Raw genomic sequence first — 21,766 nt, forward strand, 5'->3', positions numbered from 1 at the left:
TTAGCTCATGACAATCAACTGTAGCTTGACTTAGCTCATGACGATCAACTGTAGCTTGGCTTGACTCTCTGACATCAACTGTGACTTCACTGGGCTCTTTAAAAGCAACTGTGACTTGATTTGACTCTTTGACATTAACTGTGACTTGACTTAGCTCATGAAGATCAGCTGTGACTTGGCTTGATTCCTGAAGATCAAGGGCGACTTGACTTGGCTCATGAATGGTAGCAGTGACATGATGGGGTGTTGTTACGGCTGCCATTTTGTGAGTGTGCTCTAGCGCGGCTGTGATCATACAATTGAATGCGGTGTCACATTCCTCTGCGACACCCACAGTAAACGCTGAACCAACAGTCACTAAAGCGTAATCTATAAAGTCACTTAGAGACGAACGGGGAGCTTCAAGGGTTAGTCGTGACTTGAGTGGCTGGTTAATACCCTCACAGAAAAAGTCTATTAACATGTAGTCCGGTAATTCGGAGCCATTAGCCAAAGCCAAATATTCCGTAATGTAACCCTCGAGTGATCGTGTACCCTGCTTGAGGGCTAGCAACAAGATCGCTGCGTCCATACCTGGCAAACGTCCACTTGAAAAGCCGCTGGATCCCTTTGTGGCCGAGTATTCTGTTACGGGGCTGACGAGACGTGAGACGTGCGGATCCATCTGCAGACTTTTATTGAGCAGAGACGTGGTCATAACAGGCAGGGTCAAACAATGGCAAACAGGTATAACATGGGCGAGACAAAGAGTAAACAGAGACAAGCGTGGGTTGACGATCGGTAAACAGTATCCAAAGGGGCGAGACAGGAGAGGTAATCCAAAACATTAGTGATAGTCCAGGCAGGGGAAAACACAATCCGAACAAAGGCAGGGCTAGGCGAGGCAAGGCAATACTAGGAAAACTAACGGGGCTCTGTAGGGCAGCGATAATGCATACAATACTCGGCGACGAGGGAGAGAAAGTCCAGAGTTAAAATAGAGTGTGTGATTTAGTGTGTGCGTGGGATCAGGTGTGCGTGTGATTAGTGCAATGAGTGATTGGTGACAGCTGTGATCAGTAATGGGTGATGGGAGTTGGAGTCCATAGTGATGTGTGGTGTGAAAGTCAATGTGGTGAGCGAGTGACCTCTGGTGGTGAAAGAACGGAAGTGCAGACCAGATTCGTGACAGGTTCTTTCCATTCATCAAAGAATTCTGGAAAAAAAAATTATAATGTTTTCAAATGTTTTTTTTTTTTAATTTTTATGTAGTCAGCTGTTTTAAATATTAATAATACTAATAATAATGTTTATTAAACAGCAAATCAACATAGAATGATCATGTAGTAAGACTGGAGTAATGCTGCTGATATACAGTGGGTACGGAAAGTATTCAGACCCCCTAAAATTTTTCACTCTTTGTTATATTGCAGCCATTTGCTAAAATCATTAAAGTTAATTTTTTTCCCTCATTAATGTACACACAGCACCCCATATTGACAGAAAAACACAGAATTATTGACATTTTTGCAGATTTATTAAAAAAGAAAAACTGAAATATCACATGCTCCTAAGTATTCAGACCCTTTGCTCAGTATTTAGTAGAAGCACCCTTTTGATCTAATACAGCCATGAGTCTTTTTGGGAAAGAAGCAACAAGTTTTTCACACCTGGATTTGGGGATCCTCTGCCATTCCTCCTTGCAGATCCTCTCCAGTTCTGTCAGGTTGGATGGTAAACGTTGGTGGACAGCCATTTTTAGGTCTCTCCAGAGATGCTCAATTGGGTTTAAGTCAGGGCTCTGGCTGGGCCATTCAAGAACAGTCACGGAGTTGTTGTGAAGCCACTCCTTCGTTATTTTAGCTGTGTGCTTAGGGTCATTGTCTTGTTGGAAGGTAAACCTTCGGCCCAGTCTGAGGTCCTGAGAACTCTGGAGAAGGTTTTCGTCCAGGATATCCCTGTACTTGGCCGTATTCATCTCTCCCTCGATAGCAACCAGTCGTCCTGTCCCTGCAGCTGAAAAACACCCCCACAGCATGATGCTGCCACCACCATGCTTCACTGTTGGGAATGTATTGGACAGGTGATGAGCAGTGCCTGGTTTTCTCCACACATACCGCTTAGAATTAAGGCCAAAAAGTTCTATCTTGGTCTCATCAGACCAGAGAATCTTATTTCTCACCATGCGGGCTTTCATGTGTCTTGCACTGAGGAGAGGCTTCCGTTGGGCCACTCTGCCATAAAGCCCTGACTGGTGGAGGGCTGCAGCGATGGTTGACTTTCTACAACTTTCTCCCATCTCCCGACTGCATCTCTGGAGCTCAGCCACAGTGATTTTGGGTTCTTCTTTACCTCTCTCACCAAGGCTCTTCTCCCCCGATAGCTCAGTTTGGCTGGACGGCCAGCTCTAGGAAGGGTTCTGGTCGTCCCAAACGTCTTCCATTTAAGGATTATGGAGGCCACTGTGCTCTTAGGAACCTTAAGTGCAGCAGAAATTTTTTTGTAACCTTGGCCAGATCTGTGCCTTGCCACAATTCTGTCTCTGAGCTCTTCAGGCAGTTCCTTTGACCTCATGATTCTCATTTGCTCTGACATGCACTGTGAGCTGTAAGGTCTTATATAGACAGGTGTGTGGCTTTCCTAATCAAGTCCAATCAGTATAATCAAACACAGCTGGACTCAAATGAAGGTGTAGAACCATCTCAAGGATGATCAGAAGAAATGGACAGCACCTGAGTTAAATATATGAGTGTCGCAGCAAAGGGACTGAACACTTAGGACCATTTGATATTTCAGTTTTTCTTTTTTAATAAATCTGCAAAAATGTCAACAATTCTGTATTTTTCTGTCAATATGGGGTGCTGTGTGTACATTAATGAGGAAAAAAATGAACTTAAATGATTTTAGCAAATGGCTGCAATATAACAAAGAGTGAAAAATTTAAGGGGGTCTGAATACTTTCCATACCCACTGTAAATTGCATTTTAAAATATATTAAAATAGAAAGCAGTTATTTTAAACCATACAAATATTTCACAATGTTACTGCTTTTGCTGTATTTTGGATCAAATAAATGCAGGCTTGGTAAGCAGAAGAGAATTCTTTAAAAAACATTAAAAATCTTACTGTTCAAAAACTTTTGACTGGTAGTGTATATAGCACACACATAGTTACTTATCTATTCTTCTATTCTTCATAATGTACAGTATATACAGCAGCGTTTCATAATAGGGAGCAATGAACACTGTGTAGGGATCATATCAGTCAGAACACAGTTCATGCTCTCTTCTAACGAGCTGGTTATCTGAATGGGGGGGGTCTACAGTATTATACCGCTGTTCTACAGTATATAATACAAGTAAATAAAATAAACATTTTCCTGTTATGTATTCATTCATTCATTCATTCTTTCTTTCTTTCTTTCTTTCTTTCTTTCTTTCTTTCTTTCTTTCTTTCATTCATTTAGGTTTGAACACTCCCAGCATTATGAGCTCAGAACAAAGCACAGTCAGATTTGAGAATGGATACAGTAAACCACCAGCCATGTGTGAGGGGCGCCACTTACCAGCTGGCCCCCAGGTACCTTCCACAACCCCTCAGACAACAATAAGGCCCAACCTTACACCAAAGCTTGCACCACCTCCACCTCGGCGGACCCCCAAACAACATAACTGCATCTCTTGTGGGAAGAATTTTTCATCAGCCAGTGCTCTTCAGATACATGAACGCACTCACACAGGAGAAAAACCATTTGGTTGTTCCATCTGTGGCAGAGCCTTCACCACAAAGGGAAATCTGAAGGTATGGCTTAAAATAAATTTAGCCTATGTGTGTATATTAGTTTATATTTATGGTATTACACATATGAATGTATTTGTTGTTTGCAGTTGTGGACAGTAACAGTAAGTATTTTTACTTTGTTACTGTACTCAAGTATATTTTTCCAGTATCTGCACTTTATCAGAGTATTTTTATTTTGAGAAGCTTTTATATTTACTTCACTGCATACCAAAGCATAATACATGTCATTCCTCATTATTTTGAACTGGAGAAATCGTCACACTCTCTGAAACGCAATATCAGTGTCTAACACATGAACAAGCTGATTCTTTCCAATTAACCTGTTAAATTGGTTCACTAATCATACTGGACGATTAATTCACAAATTGAACTGATGCAGCTTTTCTCAAGTCAACAACTCACTGATTCAAATGATAATGTTTGGTAAAAGCAAGCCTCCAGGTAACAATTCAATGAACTCACAAGTTCGACTCAAAATAGGCCGAGAACAGGAGATCAGATGGCATGAAAAGCAAGTTACTTACTTTTTTTAGGATTTATTATTGTAAATGAAAATCATATTTAGGTCTTGACTGTATTGTGAACTAAATCACATGATTTTGTGAACTAAATCAACTGTAAAAGGGCGAGCTATTTGAAATGTTTGAATGCAGACATGTCCACTTTTGTGTGTCACTGTGTCAACGGGGTAGGTTTTTAAGTAAGAATAAGACAAAAAAAAAAATAGCCGTTTCAAATAAGTTTCAAACTACACTCTAAAAAATGTTGGGTCAAAACAACCCAGTAGCTGGGTTTGTCCATATTTTACCCAGTGCTGGGTTGTATTTAACCCAGCATTTTTTTTTTAGAGTGTTGTATGTTTGCATAGTGATCTTTCCTAAAATTTTATACATGTTAACCTATGTGGCATCTGTTTTATACAGTATATTGTTTGTCAACACACTTTTTGTTTTCCTCATTTTTAAATGTTATTTTTTTTCACTTATTTGCACAAATGAAGTATCAGTAAGCTAAATTGATATTTTAATATATTTAATGTTTTGATATTGTATGACAAGCCCCCACTCCCAGATATTTTGAGCAGTAGGATTATGTAAAATATGTAATATAAAATTATTAAATATTAAATATTTTTATATAAGTTAAAATTACAAAATAAACATTCACCAATCAGTGCTTTTTACTTTTGATACTTAAAGCTGCAGTCCGTAAATTTTGGCTCTTTGTCGCCAGTTTGTCGCCATCTGATTGAAACCTGCAACTGTAGTTATTTGTGGAATTATTATCTTAACGTGGCTTGTGCATCGGCATGGGTCCTCAGTGCGGATGAATCTAATATTTTGAGGAGTATGTGGCGGCTGTCAGTCACCACACCAGTGTGGATACTGTACTTCGGAATTACAGATTCTATGTCTTGGAAGTATGACCCAAATAAAAATTTTAACCAGAAAATGTAATCTGAACAAGTAAGTAATATGTCTGCCACTTTTGTTCTGACCAACTGAAAAAAAAAAAAAAAAAAAACATTACATCGCATCATTAATGGTCATTAGATCTAACGGTTGCTTAGCTAATATCACATCAAACTATGCAAATTATTATTATTGTTATACTTTGTTCTACAACTGTTAAAATTAACAATGTCAGCATTGCATGTCTATATGTAATTAGCAGGAGCATTGCTAGGGTTTGGAGAGATAAGGGGCTTAGCCCCAGTTAAAAAAAAATAAAATAAAAAATGCCATAATTTATTCAAAATATATTTATTTCATACAAAGTAAAATTCAAATCCATTAACATATTTATTGACATATTACTGATAGGCTTATAAAATTATAATTTAACTTCATTTGGAGTATTTTGTTACTGCACAATGCACATTTCTTAATATTATGCCTAATATGTGTTTTAATATCACTATTATCTCTGTATAATATTGGTCTTTAAATGCAATATATTTAAATTGTACCTGAAGTATACTTGCAATAGTCCGACTTTAGCACAATCAAATATACTATATATATCTTTAGTTGGACATTAGCACTACTTCCACACAATTATTTAAATTAAATGATAATGAAATTAAATGAAATTAAATGAAATTAAATTGCATTAAGTACAAAATTAGTTGTTTTGATTTAGCAGACTTTAGGTATACAAGTTTAGTATACCAAAATACAATTGCAGGGTATTACCCATACAGAAGTCACATAGATTGAAATATATTTTTAATAAATATATTTTGATATATTTAAATATCTTAAATTCAGATAGAAGAAAATATATTTTATACAATATATGTAAATATATTTTGAAATATATATTAAAAATATATTTAAATATTTGATTTTGGCTTCTTTTCATATTTTTCACATATATTAAATATATGTAAATATATTTTATCGGAAATATTTACATATATTTATTTCCTTTATATGTAAATATATTATACATGATTATACATTTAAATATATTGTACATGAAAATATATTTTACACAATATATGTAAATATATTTTGCAATATATATTAAAAATATATTTAAATATTTTATTTTGGCCGCTTTTAATATTTTTCACACATATTAACTATATGTAAATACATTTAGATATCAGACTATCTAAATATATTAATTTGCAATATATGTCCATATATTAATTTCTAATATTTGTTAACATATTACATTTCTGTACATGAAAATATATTTTATACAATACATGTAAATATATATTTAAATATATATTAAAAATATATTTAAATATTTGATTTTGGCTTTTTAATATTTTACACATATATTAAGTATATGTAAATATATTTTTATCGTAAATATTTACATATATTTATTTTCTTTATATGTAAATACATTTAGATATCAGACTATGTAAATATATTAATTTGCAATATATGGCCATATATTAATTAACATATTACATTTCTTTTTTTTTTGTTATCAACATTTTTATTTATTTTTTATACATAACATCCAAAAAAAAAAATAAAATAAAAAAAAAATAAATAAAATAAAATAAAAACAACAACAGACACATACTCAATATCTCAAAGTCCAATCAAAGGGAGGGAAAGAGGGAAAGGCAAGAGAAACACAAAAGTCACTCCTTTATACAGTCACGTATATCAAAAAGAAAGCACTGCCAAGCATCGATGGTAGAAGGCTTGGCCCCATTGATTCGTGCTGTTGTACATTCACAAGCCACTATGTGCAGGAGACTACGGATCCAATATGTTTTTCCACACATGTGCGGTGTAAACCAGTTTTGTATTATTGTCTTCTTCGCAGCTGTACATATTACATTTCTGTACATGTAAATATATTAGATTTATATAAATGCAAATATATTTTAAAACATTAAAATATTCAATTAAATAAACTTAAACATGTTTCATAGAATATATTCCCGTTCACTCAAACTTTATGTAAATAAATTAAATCTCCACACATGTAAATGTTTTCCTTATCGAGATTATAATTTGCCCCTTCATAATAAATAGAATACAAACAACATTTGGACACTGACAAACTGGAAAAATCTCCAGACAATGTAACTTAAAAACAGTGACAATATAAATTGACTTATTAATATAAAGAGTACATTTATCAACACCAGTTCAGCATGAACCAACAAAATTACACTGGTGTCAAAAGTATTCACACTCATTACTCAGGTAGAAGTATAGACACTAGGGTTTAAAAAGACTTCTGTAGAAGTTGAAGTATCAACTCAAGCTTTTTACTCAAGTAAAAGTGTAAAAGTACTGGTTTCAAAACTACTTAAAGTATAAAAGTAAAAGTAATGTAAGGAAAAAAATGCCATTAAGGACAAAAGCTTTGGCCGTGCCACAGGGGCCTATTGTGCACTACCCCACCTCCTCAAAAAAAAACATTTTTCTAAAGGCCATAATGACTATAATGTTATATTAAAATGTTAATGTTGAAAAATTTGGGTTGCACTAGGCTACCTGTTTCAGCCGCATATATGCCCATTAAAAATTAACACATGTTAGTACAATGCAAATACATTAAAGAACCATATATGTGTACTACTGAGCATTAACGTGTTTCATGGAGCGGAAGATATGATGACTAGTTGCCTATAAGTATTGTAATGGTGCAGAAAGTCAAACTTCAGAGGAATGTCATCAATAACCTTTATTGGAATGTAAATGTACACCCAAGCTTAGCTGCAGGAATCTGTGAGGGCAACGGACAAGAAAATTGCTGTACCCGGGGCAGGCTTAGTAACAATTACCCTTGTATGGTTGTCTATATACAGGGGTGCACATAAGTTTTTCAGCCTGGTTCTCATATGAGAACCTGGAGATTTGGTTTGGTCCTCACACAGGCCATGGCATGTAGTGTGACCCATAAACTATAACTATAAAAAGATTTATTAATAATAGTGATAATAATATTATTGCACTTCATTTATTTTTTGTTTATATATATATATATATATATATATATATATATATATATATATATATATATATATATATAAATAAATTAACTAACTAAAAAATAAAATAATCAAGTGTGATAATACAAATGCAATTATTTCATAGTAAACTTAAAAATAAAATGTCAATATTTTTATTATTATCGTTATTTTAATTTTAATATTCATCATTTTCAAACGTAAAATCAGCGAGCTTTTATTTTGGCGGGTTGCCGCGAGTAAGTATTATGCGCTTCCGGGTTTAGCGCTGCTGATGGATGAGCGTCAGTGTATGAAATGTCACAGACAGTTTTGCTTTGAAAACGGCAGCAGGTAGCCTAGATTATGCTTTCAGTTTGAATAGAAATCTTATACAGTACAGTTTGTCGATCTAAAATGGTCAACCATGTCGGTACGCAAATGCGCTGTCAGAACTGATTTATTTTTAATTTTGGTCGCGCATGCGGACCTGCGGACCACTTATGTGTACCCCTGTCTATATACAATAAACATTAGTGCTGTCAAAATTAATGATTAATCGATTAATAAACTCAATCCTGATACCTTCCTGGTTTGTACTATGCTCAATTCTATAGCTAATGGCAACAATGTCACATTTAACTAGAAGATGTAACAAACACTGTGGACTCAATGCTGTCTGTACAACAACAGGGTAATCTACATCAGTTACATTTCGCTCGAGGTCTCTTCTTGAGTCTCTGCCACGGACATCTTCGTACTTGGCTACATACGTCTGCTGTGTCCAGTGTTGGGGGTAACGAGTTACAAAGTTAGTATAGCCTACTTATCACAACATTGCAATCGCAAACGCTAATTTATTCAAACGTCTCTCTACCGAACTACCTACTGTAGCTTAATTTGCGGAGGACGAAGAGAAAGCACCCGTTTGATAAATGAGCCAGTAGTGGAGAAATAATAACTTTTAAGAAATAATCTTTTTTGAGTAACGACCCCAACACTGGCTATGTCCTTGCTGGAGTGTGAGGTGATTTGTGTCATGTGCGATGGATCGCGTACAAACCAATAAGGTGTCGGAACTTCTCATCCAACCACAATCAAATTCACTCTCTCCGGATGGAGCGATTTATCTGGATAACTGTGTTTTTTTTTGTTTTGAACGATGACAAGCCGAAATGAAACAGCAGTAACGAGGCTATTTTTAAAATGTAAGGAGTAAAAAGTACAGATAATTGCGTGAAAATGTAAGGAGTAGAAGTAAAAAGTCGGCTGAAAAATAATTACTCCAGTAAAGTATAGATACCCAAAATTTCTACTTAAGTAAGGTAACGAAGTATTTGTACTTCGTTACTTGACACCTCTGCAAAATTATGAATGCTTATGATGTTTCTGGCACATAAATGAAAGATTATCCTTTTGTAATCATCCAGGGTCAAAACATTATGCACAAATATGCAAGTCTTGGTAAGCATTCAACACACTGTATTTAAATATTTAAGAGCTATCATTAACTATGCACAATTTCTCAACTAATCACATGCTCCCCTATTGAACCCGAATCAAGCATTGCAATGCATCAGCTAATCAGGCCCTTAACCAACCCACTTCCAATAACTAATTGGAAATCATATGCAAAAATCTTTTTTTTAAAAAAAACATTGGAGGTTACACTGTTATGCCAGTAGGTGGGAGCAAGAGGCTGTCTTAATGAGTTAGTTAACCACTGAAAGAATATTATTACAAAGATATCACTTTATGGATATACAGCAAATATGGGGGAATTATGATTCACACTGGTGCACTTCTGAATGGATATGTTATAGCAAACCAAGTTTAATGAATCTCACACCTAACATACAGCATTATGGTCATTTCACACTGCCACAAATTTTGTTTTGTTTGGTCAGTACGTTCACCCTGTTGGAGTATGACAAGTGTGAAACGGCTTTTAGGTGCTTTGGGAAATTTTTTAATTAAAATTATATACAGTATACACAGTATATATGAAGAGTTAATTTGCAAAAAACGATAAACGGCACTTTCAAAAAAAACTTTCAAGGCATCGTGAGTTCATGTTTTACTGCAGAAGCCGACAAGTTCCATTTTAGAGAATCAGCGCGCTGTATTCAGGTCAGGTGACAAGACTACTTTCACTTTGAAAAGACGTGCTAGCTGAGAAGAGTTTCGTCAAAGCTGACTAAAAGTGATCGAGGATGAACTTGATGAACCTGTGATATCTTCTTCAGGGCGTAACAGTTAAGTAAAAGCTGAAACGTTTTCACAGAGCTTTGCAAAAGCAGCGCATTACAATGGTGAGGGAAAAACTCGAAATGTGTAATCACATCCATAATCTATGATCACAACAAAAACAACGTTTGTCAGACATGAAATGTGGAGTTATCTGCTTTTGCTATAAAACAAACTTTTTATATGTAATAAAATCATACTTTCAACAAACTTTAATTTTGTAAATTACCTGTATTTGTTTAAGTTATTATTACTTAATCAAAACAACCCAACTGTAGCTTGATTGATGTTACCTGGACTTGATTTCTGAAAAAATAAAATAAATGGCGTTATCGGTTTTTGCAAATGAACTCTTCATATGTTTGTATATATATATATATATATATATATATATATATATATATATATATATATATATATATATACAGGTGCTGGTCATATAATTAGAATATCATCAAAAAGTTGATTTATTTCACTAATTCCATTCAAAAAGTGAAACTTGTATATTATATTCATTCATTACACACAGACTGATATATTTCAAATGTTTATTTCTTTTAATTTTGATGATTAGAGCTTACAGCTCATGAAAGTCAAAAATCAGTATCTCAAAATATTAGAATATTACTTAAGACCAATACAAAGAAAGGATTTTTAAAATTTACTTTAATCTGAAAAGAGGACTTTGGACCACTGAGCAACAGTCCAGTTCTTTTTCTCCACAGCCCAGTTAAGATGCTTCTGATGTTGTCTCTGGTTCAGAAGTGGCTTGGTAGCCCTTTTCCTGAAGACGTCTGAGCGTGGTGACTCTTGATGCACTGACTCCAGCTTCAGTTCTCTCCTTGTGAAGCTCTCACAAGTGTTTGAATCGGCTTTGCTTGACTGTATTCTCAAGCTTGCGGTCATCCCTGTTGCTTGTGCACCTTTTCCTACGCAAATTCTTCCTTCCAGTCAACTTTGCATTTAATATGCTTTGATACAGCACTCTGTAAACAGCCACACCTTTCAGTAATGACCTTCTGTGACTTACCCTCTTTGTGGAGGGTGTCAATGTTCGTCTTCTGGATCATTGCCAAGTCAGCAGTCTTCCCCATTATTGTGGTTTCAAAGAACAAGAGATACCCAGAATTTATACTGTAGGGATGGTCATTTATTCAAACTCAAATACTGATACTGATAGAGATACTGATTTTTGACTTTCATGAGCTGTAAGCTCTAATCATCAAAATTAAAAGAAATAAACATTTGAAATATATCAGTCTGTGTGTAATGAATGAATATAATTTACAAGTTTCACTTTTTGAATGGAATTAGTGAAATAAATCAACTTTTTGATGATATTCTAATTATATGACCAGCACCTGTATATATATATATATATATATATGATATAGTTTTCATTATATCTAAAAATCAAGTAATATCTGCATGCACCTAACTCTGAAGAGAACACATAATATGCTAGTAGACAGCTATTCTTGTGAGTGAGAAGTCTGGTGTGAAGGATGGATCTGGAGCTGAATTCTGTCCAGGTTGTCACAGCATCTCTTGATTATCCGTCTTCACGAACAGCCCTGAAATACAATTCAAACATTAACAATGATTGTTATAAATGTAATGTGAAGCTTTTACATTCACAATGCTCATTTTGATATTGGTGGTGAAGTGTGCAGAAAATTCTGCCGGACTGAAATATACTCTTTGGTGAACAGTTTTCAAGAGTGCAAATAAGATTTTAAGTTTTAAGCACCTTTCAGGCTTGTGTGAGGTTTCCACAAGCAACAAAATCTACTTGAACAAATACTTTACTGCATTTAAAGTTTAAAAAAAATCTAACTTATAAATCCCACCTTCACCATCCATCTGGCATGGCAGATTACCATTACAGACTGTTTCACTTTGAAGTGAGGCACAGTCACAGTCTTACCATTATTAAATTTTCATTTCAAAGAACTTTTTTTTTTATTATCATCTGTGTCTCGTTTTGAATTATGTTGTACCTCTCTGGTTGTAGTGTCCTCAATGCAGTGTTAAACGAGATGGCCTTGTAAGACATACAGGACTCCAAAAATATTTTAAATTTATTTTATATATATTTTTTTAAATATCTGATAAACTTTTGAATGTTTGAGGTTTTACTTACTAGTCAGATGGTTCATAGTGCCTTGGAGATGTTCTTCAACGAGAGGTCCACGGCCATCAGCATGGAAGAATATAGGAACATAAACAATCTGTCACAGAGCCAACAATATGTAAAATACAATATCAGGTTTATTAGAAATAAACTACAGCAGAGGTGAAATGCAGAAAACAGAAATAATAATGTACAGAACATATAAAAAATCTTAAGAAACGAGGATTCACGTTTTTAGGTTTTAAAGATGCATGATGATATAGGTGAAATATATTGTGAAAACAAAATGCATATAAAGTTATTTAAAGGGATAGTTCACCCAAAAATGAAAATTTGATGTTTATCTGCTTACCCCCAGGGCATCCAAGAAGTAGGTGACTTTGTTTCTTCAGTAGAACACAAACAAAGATTGTTAACTCAAACCGTTGTAGTCTGTCAGTCATATAATGGCAGTCAATGGGCACAGAATCTTTGAGAGAGAAAAAAACATGCACACACAAATCCAAATGAAACCTTGCGGCTCGTGACGATACATTGATGTCCTAAGACACCAAATGATCGGTTTGTGCGAGAAACTGAACAGTATTTATGTCATTTTTTACCTCTGATAAACCTCAATGTCTGACTGTCACAACATCCGGCGCGTGACGTGTCAACCTGCTCTGGCACATAGATATATGTACATAGATGCCTCATTAGCGACTGTTTCTATGGGCTGCGATACGTAAGGATCTATGTATATATCTATGTATATATACAGGTGCTGGTCATATAATTAGAATATCATCAAAAAGTTGATTTATTTCACTAATTCCATTCAAAAAGTGAAACTTGTATATTATATTCATTCATTACACACAGACTGATATATTTCAAATGTTTATTTCTTTTAATTTTGATGATTATATCTGACAACTAAGGAAAATCCCAAATTCAGTATCTCCGAAAATTAGAATATTGTGAAAAGGTTCAATATTGAAGACACCTGGTGCCACACTCTAATCAGTTAATTAACTCAAAACACCTGCAAAGACTTTTAAATGGTCTCTCAGTCTAGTTCTGTAGGCTACACAATCATGGGGAAGACTGCTGACTTGACAGTTGTCCAAAAGATGAACATTGACATGTTGCACAAGGAGGGCAAGACACAAAAGGTCATTGCAAAAGAGGCTGGCTGTGCACAGAGCTCTGTGTCCAAGCACATTAATAGAGAAGCGAAGGGAAGGAAAAGATGTGGTAGAAAAAAGTGTACAAGCAATAGGGATAACCGCACCCTGGAGAGGATTGTGAAACAAAACCCATTCAAAAATGTGGGGGAGATTCACAAAGAGTGGACTGCAGCTGGAGTCAGTGCTTCAAGTACCACTACGCACAGACGTATGCAAGACATGGGTTTCAGCTGTCGCATTCCTTGTGTCAAGCAACTCTTGAACAACAGACAGCGTCAGAAGCGTCTCGCCTGGGCTAAAGACAAAAAGGACTGGACTGCTGCTGAGTGGTCCAAAGTTATGTTCTCTGATGAAAGTAAATTTTGCATTTCCTTTGGAAATCAGGGTCCCAGAGTCTGGAGGAAGAGAGGAGAGGCACACAATCCACTTTGCTTGAGGTCCAGTGTAAAGTTTCCACAGTCAGTGATGGTTTGGGGTACCATGTCATATGCTGGTGTTGGTCCACTGTGTTTTCTGAGGTCCAAGGTCAACGCAGCCGTATACCAGGAAGTTTTAGAGCACCTCATGCTTCCTGCTGCTGACCAACTTTATGGAGATGCAGATTTCATTTTCCAACAGGACTTGGCACCTGCACACAGTGCCAAAGCAACCAGTATCTGGTTTAAGGACCATGGTATCCCTCTTCTTAATTGGCCAGCAAACTGACCTGACCTTAACCCCATAGAAAATCTATGGGGTATTGTGAAGAGGAAGATGCGATATGCCAGACCCAACAATGCAGAAGAGTTGAAGGCCACTATCAGAGCAACCTGGGCTCTCATAACACCTGAGCAGTGCCACAGACTGATCGACTCCATGCCACGCCGCATTGCTGCAGTAATTCAGACAAAAGGAGCCCCAACTAAGTATTGAGTGCTGTACATGCTCATACTTTTCATGTTCATACTTTTCAGTTGGCCAAGATTTCTAAAAATCCTTTCTTTGTATTGGTCTTAAGTAATATTCAAATTTTCTGAGATACTGAATTTGGGATTTTCCTTAGTTGTCAGTTATAATCATCAAAATTAAAAGAAATAAACATTTGAAATATATCAGTCTGTGTGTAATGAATGAATATAATCTACAAGTTTCACTTTTTGAATGGAATTAGTGAAATAAATCAACTTTTTGATGATATTCTAATTATATGACCAGCATCTGTATATATCTATGTTCCAGAACCGTTGACGCGTCACGCGCCGGATGTTGTGGATGAGCTCAGGATGGTTGGACATTGCCTGTATCAGAGGTAAAAGATTATATACATACTGTTCAGTTTCTCGCACAAACCGATCGTTTCGTGTCTTAGGACATCAATGTATCGTCACGAGCTGCAAGGTTTAATTTGGATTTGTGTGTGCATGTTTTTTTTTCTCTCTCAAAGATTGTGTGCCCATTGACTGGCATTATAGGACTGACAGACTACAACGGTTTGAGTTAAAAATCTTCGTTTGTGTTCTACTGATGAAAAAAATTAACCTACATCTTGGATGCCCTGGGGGTAAGCAGATAAACATCACATTTTCATTTTTGGGTGAACTGTTCCTTTAATAAGCTTTCTCAGATCAGCCGTGTTTCCTATATCTCTGTCAGCAGCTCCCATTAGAGGTTTTTTTTTGACACTCCTAAAATCACAGTACAATTTTAATCAATATTTGTCTACAATGAAAGATAAAAACGTGTTTGAAATAATGTTAACTTCAGCCCATTTTAGTTTATGTAAGTGGATTAACAGTAGGGTAGACTGAGTACAGTAGAGACACTTTCTGCTTTTTTCATCACTATACAAACTAGATGCTGAAATGAAGTGATTTTTCACATGATATTTATTTTGCTTGTGTACTAAAATATCATAAATTGATAATAGCCATAAGTAGTTCATATTGTCCACAATTAGCTCATAAACATGAGGTGCATTTTTGACTCAGCTGTACCCATATGGTGTGCAGTTGAAACAGTAGCATGGTACTGTTGAGACACCCATTCTTAATGCTCTAAAGCTGGCTAACCATTTATAGCAAATGTAATAAATAACAAAATTACAGTTTTAAATAATTACAATTTAAAAGTAAATGTATTTATTTGCTTTATTTAATTCAGATTCAGTTAAACAAAACAGGAACAAATATTTAACACTACAAAAATATATGGCAAACAGTACAAATGTAAACATAACAGTAAAAATAACAATATACATACCCGTGTATTATTTAACCCTACCCCTAAACCTACGTATCACTCTAATCTTTCTGCATTTTTACATTTTCAATCATTCTGTATGATTTATAAGCTTGTTTCATCATGGGGACCTAAAAAATATTCCCATAAGGTGAATTTACTGGTATTACTATACTTGTAGGGACATTTGGTCCCCATAATGTAGGTAATACCAGTACACAAACAAACACCGCCTCTGTATGCATTTTATTTTCTATGATTGGACTGTTACTGTATACAGTACATAGAAACCTGTTAAGTACGGTGGTCGAGAGAGCTCAACGCGCTGCGACTTCAGAAAACACATGCAAATAGAAAAAGCACCAGCAAATCAAGAAAACATCTTCTTCAGTTTGACAGCAGGTGGTGCAAATGCTCTAGCAAACAAATAAAGAAAGCGCTGCCAATTCACACAACACAACCAAATAAAGAATTTTATTTGCAGCGTTTCTTTGTTTGGTTGTGTTGTGAGTATTTGCAGTGTGTTTCTTTATTTGGTTGTGTTGTGAGCATTTGCAGCTCGTGTGTTGTCAAATTGATGAAGTTGTTTTCTTAATTTGCAGGCGTTTTTTTCTATTTACAGCGCGTTGAGCTCTATCGGCCACCGTAGTTAAGGGTGTCTCAACTGTACCCACTTTACCACCTTGTATATTTCTTAAAATGCTATGTAATCCTTGTAACATTCATGTTAGAAAATATGTCCATTAATAATAGACAGTTGAAATATCACAAATATAATTTTTTAACAGAATTTGCGTAGCATATGTGTAAATGTGACTTTTATCCTATTATCATAACACTGTACAACTAAACAGCATGTGAGGCGATAGGAGACCAATCTGGGTCCAGCTGATACACTGTGTCTCAACCCTACTGACATGCTCGCACATTTCTGTAGATTATGAAAAGACCTTGCATGGTACAATGTCATAAAATATGTTTATTTTTAGAGCACAGAGTAACGTTTGCAATGATATATGTTAAGTTTAACAATCATAAAATAATAAGAAGCTATTCATTGTGGAAGGCTCACCTTGGAAGAAAAACTTTTGCCGATATTTTCAGAATGGAAAGACGCACACATTTCAAATTGCCCACAATCAAAGAGAACACTAATACACATATGTGGAGCAAAAATCACGGCTCGGGGTTCTTGTGTACGCAAGTTATTTAAGGTGTTTCAACTGTACACATGTCTCAAATGTACTCAGTCTACCCTGCAGTGCATACTTTTAGGTTAAATTAATTAGCTTATTTCAATTCATCCATTAACAAATTGCCAGCAAAACATTTACAAAGCTATAAAAATCACTCATCAACACATAAGTGATTAAAATCCCAAACTTTCATAAATAAGAGCTCAAATCTATAGCTAGCTTACCTCTAATAGTTAGCCTCTATAGTTAGCTCACGGTTGTGAAGCTAATGGACTTTCTCTGATTACACTGAACCATTTCTGTAAAGTAAATATTCAACAAAAGCGTGTCAATTATATGTAAGAAAGTGTCAGGAACAGTTGTATGTATTATTTGTGTCATTTTAGGGACTACACTTACCTGAAAGCAGTAAAAACAACAGTGAGAGACTGAGTTTTTTTTCTACTTGTCAGCTGAGTTGCCGCCCCGTTTCCATGGAAACTCCCTCCACTCCAGTTTAAATGCGCCTCGAATGTTCAACGCATGCGCCCATCAAACACGTGAAAGTTACGCAGCATTTACATAAATAGTACCAGTACATAAAATTAGAAACTTGTCCTGAAACTTGACATATTGTTTAAGTGGATAGTAGGCCTAAATTGAATGAGAATATAGGATCTAATATAATATAATATGATATATTAATAGCTTTAAAAATGGTAAACGTAGTGTAGAAACAAAATGCATTGCTGCATTGCAAAAACACATTGATTAAAAATCATGATGCATGAATATAATTTCAGAAATATCCTATGTAAACACACACACGCAATATGTATTTTTAAAATATATTTTCGAAATATATTTCAGTATATTTAACAGTGCTTCACATATATGTGAATATATTACCTTTCTGTATGGGATTATTAAGCACATACATATGTAAATGTATTTGTAGAATTGTATATTGTAGAATACAAAATAAGATCTGCCACTAAGGTGCTTGGCCCTGTAATTGCTCCTTGCATCTATATTGTTACTAATTTTACTAGTTACTAAATTCAAATGAGATTAAATTTACTAAAACAAGTTTCAATATATATATATATTATAGATATATATTTATAAAGCTGACTAATATTACAAAAGTATATAAACATATAAATAAATATTGTTTATTTATTTGTTTGTGATGCACATAAACTGAACTAGCATTCTCATTTCAGGTCCACATGGGAACCCACATGTGGAACAATGCCCCAGCCCGGCGGGGAAGACGACTGTCAGTGGACAATCCAATGGCTCTCCTAGGGGGAGACACCATTAAATTCAATGAAATCTTTCAGAAGGATCTTGCAGCACGAGCAATCAACATAGACCCAGGCTTTTGGAATCAGTATGCTGTAGCCATTGCCAATGGACTAGCAATGAAAAACAACGAAATCTCTGTCATTCAGAATGGAGGCGTTCCATCCATTCCCATTAGTCTAAGTGGTGGTGGCATTTCTGCTGTAGGAGGAATGTCAGGAGGGATGGAGAGGTCTCGCACTGGGAGCAGCCCGCCACTGACTGAAATTGAGAAGACTAACCTGGAAATGAGAACTGGACATCCCTTCTCCAGATTCAGGGAAGAGGACAATGAAATCAGGATTAAATGATGATGTACAGTTAGAAAAGGATACAGAAAAAAGACTAATGAATTAATAAAAAATAGAAAGAGTAATACTTAATCCAGTTTGAAGTATTTATTATATTGTGCAAATTAAGTCTGATATGCTGTTTAGATTTGGAACTCTAGTATTTAGTGTTCTTCAGTCCTACTATACATTCAGTAAAAACATTTGTCTTGACAGGTTTGCATGGTGCTTACTGGTTTATATCAGTATGTTTCTTTCTTCAGTGGTATTACCCTCTGACCTATATATATATATATATATATATAAAAAAAAAAAAAAAAAAAAGAAGATCTATGTCTTTGTGGAAAGATAATAGTGAAATTGAAATTGTAAATTTGAGCTTTTTTCATTTTCTAGATGCCTGACCAAAAGTTGTAACTATTTTAATATTTACATGAATTCTCCAGCCATAGTCCTATATTATCTGTGTCTTAATATTTATTATATGAATTTAAAAGCAGGTATTAATATATATTTAATTACTCTTGAGTTTCTATTAATCTATTTTGTTTCATTTCATCTTTTCTAAATTTTAATTTTAAATATACATTGAAATAAATAAAATAATAATAATAATAAAAAAAAAAAACTTCATTATACCAATGCAATCATATTGAGGAGTTTTTGTTTGTTTTTTTCTTTGCAAATGTGCAATATGCTACATAATGGGACAACTCTGATATTTAAAGCTGCTACGATCACAAGCCTCTTTTTTATTCTTTATAAAGAAAAAAAAAAACAGTTCTATAAAAACAGTTTGTGTTAACAGCAAATCTACTTAGTACAAACAGAACTGGTATGGATTTTTGGTAACACTTTAGAATAGGGAACACTTATTCACTATTAACTACGACTTTTCCCTCGATAAATTCCTAATTTGCTGCTTATTAATAGTTATTAAGCTAGTTGTTAAGTTTAGGTATTGGGCAGGATTAGGGATGTAGAAAAAGGTCATGTAGAATAAGGCATTAATATGTGCTTAACTAGTACTAATAAATGGCTAATATTCTAGTAATATGCATGCTAATAAGCAACTAGTTAAGAGACCCTAAAATAAAGTGTTACCAAATATTTTGTAACACACACACACACACGTCTGGTTTGCTATCCTTGTGGGGACTCTCCATAGGCGTAATGGTTTTTCTACTGTACAGACCATATATTCTATCACCCTACACCAACCCTACACCTAAACCTACCCCTTACAGGAGACTTTCTGCATTTTTAGATTAAAAAAATAAATATTAGCTTGTTTACCTGTGGGGACCTCAATTTAGGTTCCCACCGTGACACGAGTCTCCATGAGTCTGTGTGTATTCAGGTTTAAGTCCCCACCTGAACAGGTATACACACACACACACACACACACACACACACACACACACACACAAACACAAACAAACACACACACACACACAAACACAAACACACACCCACACATACATACCTATACATAATAATAATAATAATAATAATAATGGTGATTTGTCATGTTTGGGAATGCACATTTTAGAGGAATGGTCTTGTTTGTGAGATTGTATTAATGTGAGCCTGAGTTATCTACATACATTTTATTATTATTATTATTATTATTATTATCATCATCATCTTATTTATTTATTAATTATTTATTTGTTTGTTTGTTTATTTATTTATTTATCCTGTTCACTTGTGGGGTTTGTAAAAGTGAGTTCTGGATGTAGCACAGAAATATGAGATTTCTGCCCCCTAATTTCAAGACGTTCTGTCCAATTAAGCTCAAATAAAATAAAAAGAGACTCTGTCTGTTTAATGCTGTCTCTGTTACTTATGACCACTTCTTTTTTATCACGTTATTTTTTCTCAAAATTTAAAACAGAGGAAACAAATCAAATAAGTTTAAATATATTAATTAAAATATTTATGTACCCTAAATAAGAACACTTTCACATAAATATACAGTGGCCCCCAAAAGTATTGGACACTCACAAATTTCTGTATTTCATTGCATTAGATACCAGATATCCAAGCAGGATCTTCAAACAAATGAGGCTACTCATTAAATACCTAGATAACTACTTTTGGTGTTTGTGTATTTCTGTGTTAGAGAATATTAAAAAAAAAAAAAAAAATGTTATGTACCTTACTGCACATGGAAACTAATATTTTATGTCTTTAAAAGTAGTGTGTGTGTGTGTGTGTGTAATTTACCTAAATTAAATTATATATATATTTTTAATAAGACTAATTGTAATTGTTACATCCTAACCCTAACTTAAACTTTGACTCAAGCTCATAAAAGACCAGTGTAGCAAAATAAAAAAATAGTATTCTCTTTATCTATGTACTTTAGATCTCACAGTGAATTAAATTTAAAGAAATAAACAAATAAATAAGTAAATACAGTTGTGTTCATAAGTTTACATACTCCTTGCAGAATGTGCAAAATGTTAATAATTGCAACAAAATAAGAGGGATCATGAAATTTGCATGTTATTTTATATGTAGTACTGTCCTGAATAAGCTATTTCACATAACATGTTTACATATAGATAAGTTTATTAAAGATAAAGTTTTGAGATTAAAGTAAAGTAACAAGATTTTGGTTTCTAATTACAATTCTAATTATGGTTTTACACAACATATTTTAGTGCATCAAACACCAGCTTCAAACTAAATTTGAAAAAAAACAAACAAACAAAAACAACACAAAAAAAAACAAAACAAACAAAACCAAAAAAAAAAAAAACTGAATGCTATCCAGATGATAAAAAACTGCATCTAAACACCAGAGTGAATTAAATTAAAGAAATGCCTCTTTAACCGAATTAAACAGATGACATTCATGACCAAGCTGCAGACACCATAACTGCTTGATCCAATCAGGCACTCTAAAAGGTATTTAATGCTTAAAAAATGATTATGCAGGCCTGATTACAATGCAAGTATACTGCAAA

At 34.4% G+C, this 21,766-nt stretch overlaps 1 protein-coding gene across 2 annotated transcripts in view; it reads left to right on the forward strand.

The window, feature by feature from the left end:
• The window catches only part of sall3a (spalt-like transcription factor 3a), a 31,084-nt gene extending 12,197 nt beyond the window's left edge, over positions 1-18,887 (forward strand). Inside the window, exons 3-4 of one of the 2 annotated variants that reach the window (XM_058746923.1) lie at positions 3,446-3,780; positions 18,381-18,887. In XM_058746923.1, the coding sequence (XP_058602906.1) occupies positions 3,446-3,780; positions 18,381-18,812 (767 nt within the window). In that variant the 3' untranslated portion in view covers positions 18,813-18,887. Of the gene's footprint in view, positions 1-3,445; positions 3,781-17,627; positions 17,691-18,380 lie in introns of those variants that run through there. The other variant, XM_058746924.1, reaches the window with a different exon arrangement.
• Positions 18,888-21,766: the final 2,879 nt, after the last annotated feature.

Source organism: Onychostoma macrolepis, chromosome 16, assembly GCF_012432095.1.
Source record: "Onychostoma macrolepis isolate SWU-2019 chromosome 16, ASM1243209v1, whole genome shotgun sequence".
Taxonomy (NCBI): domain Eukaryota; kingdom Metazoa; phylum Chordata; class Actinopteri; order Cypriniformes; family Cyprinidae; genus Onychostoma; species Onychostoma macrolepis.